Source organism: Eleutherodactylus coqui, chromosome 9 (assembly GCF_035609145.1).
Source record: "Eleutherodactylus coqui strain aEleCoq1 chromosome 9, aEleCoq1.hap1, whole genome shotgun sequence".
NCBI classification, from domain to species: Eukaryota; Metazoa; Chordata; class Amphibia; order Anura; family Eleutherodactylidae; genus Eleutherodactylus; species Eleutherodactylus coqui.
The window spans coordinates 81,481,400-81,489,896 of record NC_089845.1 but is presented as its reverse complement, the minus strand read 5'-3'; the positions used below and the strand labels follow the sequence as shown (position 1 = coordinate 81,489,896).

Genomic DNA, 8,497 nt, shown 5'->3' with positions numbered 1-8,497 from the left:
GAGAACACAGCATGCCGTCCCTGTTACCGGGACAAAGGATTTAAAAAAAAATTTTTTTCCTGACTTGGTCAGTGATTAGCGAAGAGTGCATGATGGGTGCGCATTTACACGCAACGCCTCTTGCTCAAATGCTGTTGTATAGACAAATTTTGAGCAATAATCGTTGCATGTAAATGGAGCTTTACGCCTTCACAGTATTTTCTTGTACAGCAGGTTGGGTGCAAAGTTACAACCACACCACCATCCTAGTGATAAGCTATAACATGGGAATTTTTCTGTGCACTAGAATACATGTAGTCTTAAATAATCTGGTGCCATAACAGGTTTCATATGTGTGTTACCATGGCAGGCTAAACTAGCCGTAAGTAGAGCTTGGCGATTTAATACAATTTACAGTTTCAGTGTCCCACAATTCATATCTTTGCATGAATTGTAAAACTTATTTTTTGCCCTGTCCCATAGCTATGATTATGTGGCATTAATGCTAAGACAGATTAAACCAGCAGCATTTGGTTACATATTATCTATCTTGCCCCTCCAGTATGTAGCATCATTGTGTCGACTACCCCCTCTTATATTATACATATCAAAATTGTCCCATTTTAAATGTGAAGGTGATCATAAATGGAACCCAAGGCACAATTCTGATCACACTGTAGATTGAGATCGCATGCAATTCTAGTCTAAAACTTGTCTCTTTTTTTTTTTTTTTACCTGCGAGAAACTTCTATAAATTGAAAAGAAGAAACTTCTATGTAAGTGAAATCGCCGAGCCCTAGCCATAAGCATTGGGGCGTGTGGCTTTTGTTTTAGTATTTCCTAGTCATAACCCCAAGCTCCTGTTCATTCAAAAGCGGGTTTTGGACAAGCAGAGCAGGTTGTATGTCAGATGGTCATAGCTACTGATGTAGTTTTAGATTGGATTGAAGGTTTCTTTTAAAATCAAAGAACCAGAGCTCCAGCTGTTTGTAGTGAGGTTGGGAATACGGAATTTACAGCTGTCACTGCCGTCTGTGTACAGAGCAGTGGATGCGTTGCCAGCAACGATCTGTGATTCTCTTGCTTTCCTACTAGTCCAGGGGACGGATAACAAGGATTTTTGTTCATATCAGTCAGAGCATATTTGCTTTGTCATATATGAGGGTCTTCCTTACCCCAGCCCATTGCTGACCATGACATCTAATGGCCCTTTACACGAGCAATTATCTTTCAGAATCATTCAAACTCCTGTGCTCCCATAGAATAAGTTATGAATAACTGTCTGCTTACTATGAAAGAAGGCAGGCGAAGGGAGAACGCTTCCTGGCCCGCTCCACTTCCGTTCTGGCACTGCCTTGAGTGATGCCAGCTATACTCGCTCCTGTGTAACAGCACAGCAGCGAGTATCTCTGGGACAAGCTGATGGCTATTGTTTGCCCGAGAGCTCATCCCGTATAAATAGACAACAAGGGCTTCTTCACACTGGTGATTGTGAGGAAATCGTATCTTTGTTCCTGCGATTTTTCGAGTGGAAGCGTGTGGGTTTTTTTTTTTTTTTTAAATCTTGCATTACTGCTGCCTGCTTTAAGGTCGTGCGAGAAAATCAAAAGTCAATGGGACTCATGTTAAAAGCGCATCGCAATGCAAGCTTGTTGCATTGCGATAAAAAGGAGGTTCCATAGGAGGTTTCCTTCCCCCTTACACAATGCTTTAACTATTGAAAACCTAAAGAACCAAAAACTACCTAATTGATATCGCATCCATAATAACCTGTAGTACAATATATTACGTTTATCCAGCACAGCATATTGCATTAGCAGAGGACAGCCATTCTTGTTTTTTTTAAAATCATGCTCCCAAAACAAGAATATAAAGTCATTAGAAGTAGTATATATCTCAGTTGTACAAATTTAAAACAAGTCATTTTGTGTTAAAATCCCCCCCTCCCCCCCCCATTCATGTTTGTTTCTCGCCTCCAAAAACCAAGGGAAACAAAGGCTTCGCTTCCCCTCTGTCAGGTAGAATTGGTAACAGAGCCTAAATTTCAACCCTCTTGTCATGAATAAGCTGTTGCCAAACGCTTCCACCTGGAAACTGGTACGATAACACAGAGTCTTCCTTCATTTCGGTAGAATATCCTGGATCCTGAAAGGTTAAAATGGTTGTTTAATAACTTCAGTACAAATTAATGGGCGAGTAGTGTTACTTTTTTTTAGTCCCATCTAGTAGCTTGGCTTCCCTTCATTGGTGGAAAAGATTCAGTTCACTTTCCCAGCCCTGTCTCTAAATTATCTGCCAAAGGCTGAGTAGCCGGTTCATGGGCTGGAAGTTCTCCACCAGCAATGGCCATGCAAGAGAGTGGTCTCAGAAGTAGTTAACTGTGTAGTGCATGGAGAAAGCCGTTCTTTCTTACAAAGGGGGGTTTCTGCGCATGAAACAACCCTGTTTGATAGCTGTATGCCCCCGAAGGATCCATGGACATTGCTCCTTAGGGCTTATTTACATAGATGATAAAACTGCACACATTTTGTCGTGTAATGTATTAACCCCTTACTTCCAATAGGTTAAAGGGGTGGTCTCGCGAAACCAAGTGGGGGTATACACTTCCGTATGGCCATATTAATGCACTTTGTAATGTACATCGTGCATTAAATATGAGCCATACAGAAGTTATTCACTTACCTGCTCCGTTGCTAGCGTCCTGGTCTCCATGGTTCCGTCTAAATTCGCTGGCAGCTTGCTTTTTTAGACGCGCTTGCGCAGTCCGGTCTTCTCCTTCCAGCACGAGCCGCTTCAGTGTGCTCCCCGCTACAGCTCTTCTGCGCATGCGCAGACGAGCTGTCACTGCTCGGGAGCGCGCTGGAGCGGCCATTCTGTACCTTCCTCTGTTAGAGGAAGGTGCAGAAACTGGAGCTGCCCAGCGGAGAAGCCCAGCCCAGCAGCCCCGAGAAGCCGCCCAGGAAAGTGATGGGTCGGGGGGTGATCTTGACTAACAGGTGAAGGTGCCGGGTCACAGCGGTAGGCCCCGGAACCTAGTGCTGGGCCCCGGGGCCTTCGTCTGTTGTCAGAGTCTAGCGCTGGGGAGTCGGGAGCGTAGCGCTGGGGAGCCGGGGGCTAGCGCCGGTTACCTGCTGCCTGGCGGTGGGTGACTGGTCGGCGGCTGCGGTGGGTCCAGTCGGCGGCTGCGGGGCGTCTGGTTGCCATGGAGACACAGCTGGCAGCGTCTCGGGAGCGCGCACGTCGGGCTGCAGCAAGCGAAGGGAAAAGAGCCGGCGGCCATCTTGGGGAAACTTTTATAAGTTGCTGGAACGGTAAGTACGAACCAGCTAGAAAAGTCATTTACAGGGGCGCTTAGTTATGTATGCTTAATTAGGGGGACTGGGCAAAAAAAAAAATTCACTGCTTCCTCGAGACATCTCCTTTAATTTTAGAGATGAGCGAGCACCAAAATGCTCGGGTGCTCGTTACTCGAGTCGAACTTTCAGTGATGCTCGAGAGTTTGTTTCGAGTAACGAACCCCATTGAAGTCAATGGGCGACTCGAGCATTTTTGTATATGACTGGTGCTCCGCTAAGGTTTTCATTTGTGAAAATCTTAGCAAATCACCAAAGTCATGTAAAAAACACAGAAATGGATAGGGCAGGCGAGGAGCAACATGCAGGGCTGCATTTCGGGCTCCAAGGTCTCACTATTAAGCCACAATAGTGGCTGGGCGGCCGCGGCTGAACTCCGGCTGCAGGGACAAGGCGAGTACATATATTTTTTTTTATTTTTTACACATTTTAGGATGATTTTCAGGTAAGGGCTTATATTTTTAAGCCCTTCCCGAAAATTCATCCTGCGATCGCCGGCAGCCCATTGCTTTCAATGGAGCCGGCTGTATTGCTGGCTCCATTGAATTCAATGGTCAGTGCTCGCTTAATCGAGACGAGTACCGAGCATCTCGAGCACCCTAATACTCGAATGAGCATCAAGCTCGGACGAGTATGCTCGCTCATCTCTAGTTAATTTACATAGGCATTTTGCTTCTTACAGTGATGCGCCAAATGAAAAAAACTGAACCACGTTTCATGTTTTTTTTTCTTCAACGAGATTGCTGAAAACTCACTCATTATTTTTATGCCCCCCCCCCCCCCCCCCCACCATTGAAACATGATTTTTACGTGCATGAAAATAGCATGTATCACAGTGCAATTTTTCTTACAAAAACACAATGCACTGTTATAGGAATTGTGGGCTTAAGAGTGCAATATCTGTCCAGGCTTCTGTGGTATAAGTGAGGGAAGGTGGTCTACTGAGTTTTCATGTCTTTTGTAACACATGGCCTATTGTTTTGAATGGGACAGACAAACCCATCATAGCCTCTGCGATGTAATGTTTCCCATTGAAATTGGGAAACAGAATTGCCAATCTCCCCATCCCCCCCCCCCCCCCCCCCCACGTGAAACAAGGACCAGTTAATTGGAATTTTTAGAGAACTGTTTAAGGCGTTTTTGCATGAAAAACTCCTTACATCCGCGGGTAAAATGCACTTTGACAAGCGTGATATCCGATGTGTAGGTAGCCTTGAACTTACTTAGAAACTATTGTTCCATTAATACACTGCAATACTACAGCACTGTAGTATGTATTAGTTTGACCTATGAGACCCTGCCTCTGGGTGACAGAGGGAGAAGACTTCTCCACTCCCAGCCAAAGGAGATCCATGCTGGCTTTATTCCAAGGTGCCATAAAAAGGCATGTGCATTGGAATAACGCTGCTTAGTGACCACTGTAAAAAGGTGTGTTGGGATTAACATCCGCCTGCACAATTAGAGCTTTTGATTGGCTGATAACTACACTACTGAACCAATGAGTAACCAGCAAATCTGTGGTATGCTTTGAAGATTTTACATTACCATTGGAGGCATATAAGCTGCATTGTGGATGGTCACGGGGTATTTAAAGTGTTCGTGTAGATGATCCACATATTCACACATCCTATAACAAAGCAAAAAAAATGGGATCTTCAGATGAGCATAACATGGCCACGTAATACAGCCTGGAACGATGACGGCACAGCAATATGTGTAAATGTAAGCTGACTATGCCATAAGGTTTCTACAACATCTATGGACTACATCATTTTGCATTTCTCCAGTGAAGAGAATCTGTCACCATCTTTCTGCAGCCCTCATAGGGAACAGCATAAGGTAGCTGATTGCTATATGTATGTACAGTAGTTTAGGAGAAACTTGCATTTTATTAGTAGCAGCTATACAGAGGACTAGTCCTGGATATTCATGAGCAGCAGCTAGCCACACCCACCCCTCCCTCTCGCCATTGATTGGTAGGTGTCTCCATGCACAGTAATAGGCAGGCAGCTGTCAATCAGTAGTTAGTGGGTGGGGCTAGCCTGTAGTCCTCTATGTAGGTCCTGCTATAGATAAAATGTAAGTTCCTCCCAAACTCAACAGATACATACAGAAGACACATTACTTCTATCAGCGTGACTGTCTCTATGGTATGCTGCCCTCAGAGAAGACGGCAAACCATAGTGAAAGATTCTCTTTAAAGCGATCCTCTAGGCCTGGTCAAAAAATGATGGGCAAATCGCTTTTCGGACTACCTGATGGACACCGTGCATAGTACGCATCAGTAGTCTTGGGCTGCTCTCACACGTGAACGTGGCAAAGCGCCACGATTTCAAACAAGGCGCTTTGCTGCGGTTTTACTTTCTCTTTCGGACGAAAGAACAGGCTCTGTTTGGCAAGCGCCGTCCAGGGCCGCGATCGGCCGCATGTCTACGAGGTCCCATTGATTTCAATTGGGAGCATTATACCACGATTAACATAGCGTTCAAAATGCCGCGTTAATCGCCGTAAAAAGCGCCTGTGTTAGAGAGGCCTTAGGCCTCATGTCCACGGGCATAATTGAATTGCGGAACCCGCGTGGGTCACCCGCAGTTCAATATGCCCATAGACTATCATTGGGCATCCGCAGGGATTTAAATACCTGCGGATGTCATTTTTTTCCCCCGGCTCCATTTTTCTGCAGATCCTACAGAAAATGTTTAGGCGATTCTGCTCAAAAAGCTCCTGTTTCCTACGGCAGCGTGAAAAAATCATGATCTGCCTGCGAGTGCGATACGTTTTTACATTTTAATACGTGTGAAAATTGCATGTACATCTGAAAGTAAATTGTGTTTTTTACGTAGAATACATTGCAGATGCCTGAAAATCATGTAAGAAGAATGCAATGTTGGGTCTATTTTTTTTTTTTTTTTTTTTTTAATTGCCCCTATATTGCACTCACTCGTGTAAATACGGCCTAAGGGTTTGCACTGACTGGCATATTGTCACTGCATATTACAAGTGGACTTTTCAGGCACGTAATGCATGGTGCTAAAAGCCTATCACACATGTAAATAACGCAGCGAGTCCTATTCTGATGCAATTATGCACCAATATAGGCTATGGGGATATAAAATACGCAACAAATACGTATATTACGTGCGTGGAAAATAAGCGCGTAATACGCAGTGCACAACATGCCATGTGAGTCAGCCCTTCATTAGACTTCTCTACTTGGAGACCAGGAATGATGCAGTGAGGTATTTTCATATAGGTGGACGCACCTGTTGTCCAGCTCGCCGGAGACTGAGATGTAATCAAATATAATCAAATGTTGTACCAGTTCACAGAGTCCAACTCCGCCAGCGTGCGGACAGACGGGAACTGAAGGGAAAAGAGCAATTTTTAAGAGTATTTATTTGTTAAGCTATTAACACTAACAGCGTTTTACTTGTAGCTGCGCAAATAATGATTTATAAAGGAGGCTCTATGGGGCCGTGCGTGCAGAAATCATCTCCATAACTTCTGTAACTATTAAAGGGCTACACCAAGATAAAAAGTTCACAGGAAAGGGAATAACTTTATGATCAGAGGAGGTCTGACTGCTGGGACCCCCACCAATCCCATGATCGTTGATCCCGAAAACCCCCGGATGCATACCCGTTGCTGCTCCATTCAATGGGAGCGTCAGAGACTGCTGAGTGCTTTTAGGCTAACTTCACACGGGTGAATCACGGCCCGATATCGCACACGCCAACATGCGAGGTATATTTATGTCAAAACCATCTCTAATCACTTTGGGGAAGTAGCGATCCTCCACCATGGCTGTCAGACGCGGTGGAGGATCGCAGAGTTTCTCCCATTGTTTTCTATGTGGAAATCTCGCATTACATAGCACTGCACCGCTTGCACCTAGTGTGTGGTGTGAAGCTGCGCCGGCCCTATTGAAAACAATGGGAGAGGTGATGCGAAAGCATGTCCAAAGATAGGACGTGCTGCGATTCGTTTCCCGTATTGCGATGCGGGAAAACGTCGATCATGTGTATGACCCAATTCAAAAGAATGGGGTTCATATTCGTGCGTCTTGCAACACCCAAATCTCGCGCAATTGTTTTGCTCCATGTGGATTTTGATGCGGAAAGAAAATGGCTTAAATCAGCCTGCAAAACAGCATCAAACTCAGCAGTTAGCCGCGTGGACTTTGGCGTGGAATTCCGCTGCGTTCCATTGGAATTATTCCGCCCGTGTGAAAAGTCCCTAAGCGCGGACAGCTGTCCCAGCAATAATGGCGTCACACCAGAGTGGTGACTGCTCAGTGAACGGAGGCGGAGCGGCGGAGAGCGTTTCTGCCCGCCTCCATTCACAGTGAAGAGGCCGATTGGCATTTGACTTTTATGCTTGCAGAAATTGAACGATGAATGATAAGTAAATGATTTATTGATCGGCGTTTAGTCGCTGGCAGCATTTACACTGAACGATCCAGGGATGATCTGAACGAGAATCCCTCAGTGTAAGAGGGCCCCAAGGCTCTTCAATTACCCCAATGCATATTTTTTCGTCCTCTGATAAGGATGAATGTGATTTTTGGTCGCTAAATTAACGCATTATATAGAAAAGGGGCTCTAAAGGTGGGTGCACATGGGGGAAACCATTTGGGGCGGATTTTGAAGCGGGTTTTATTGTATTTTTGTGCAGAATTCCCCCCCACCCCCACCCCCATTGAGAAGAGGTGCATTCCACTGCAGAAATGGTGATAAAATTGACATGTTGCAGAATTACATGTTAATTTCCGCACGGGTTTTGTGTGGATTATTTCCACAGTTTGTGGACAAGATTTTCAATATCTCATTCACTTTGCTGCTACTGTAAATGCCACGGAAATTCCATGTAGAAGGTCCATATGGAAATTCAGTGAAAAAATCCGCCACATGTGGACCCCCCTAAAGCTCCTTCACATAAGCGTAAGTGCCTTTGCACATGCCTCAGTGCTGCATTTTTGTGGATCCAACTATGCTTTTTTACGCACTTCAGCGTATTCTACTAACCTTCCTCGTCCGCAGGGCATGTTCACTTGCGCCTGACAAACAAGATGCTAGATGTGTTCTTTTTCTAGCGGAATTATGCAGCGTATCAAACATCTCCTTGCATATTGCGCGTGCATTTGTGTACTCCCCATTGACTTCTAC

At 45.1% G+C, this 8,497-nt stretch overlaps 1 protein-coding gene across 2 annotated transcripts in view; it reads right to left on the bottom strand.

Moving 5' to 3' along the window:
• Positions 1 to 1,750: 1,750 nt before the first annotated feature.
• The window catches only part of ENOSF1 (enolase superfamily member 1), a 49,410-nt gene continuing 42,663 nt past the window's right edge, over positions 1,751 to 8,497 (bottom strand). The window contains exons 14-16 of one of the 2 annotated variants that reach the window (XM_066579613.1): positions 6,596 to 6,695; positions 4,878 to 4,959; positions 1,751 to 2,124 (exon numbers count right to left, since the gene is read on the bottom strand). In XM_066579613.1, coding sequence (XP_066435710.1) covers positions 2,017 to 2,124; positions 4,878 to 4,959; positions 6,596 to 6,695 — 290 coding nt within the window. In that variant the 3' untranslated portion in view covers positions 1,751 to 2,016. The remainder of the gene's footprint in view (positions 2,125 to 4,877; positions 4,960 to 6,595; positions 6,696 to 8,497) is intronic. The other variant, XM_066579614.1, reaches the window with a different exon arrangement.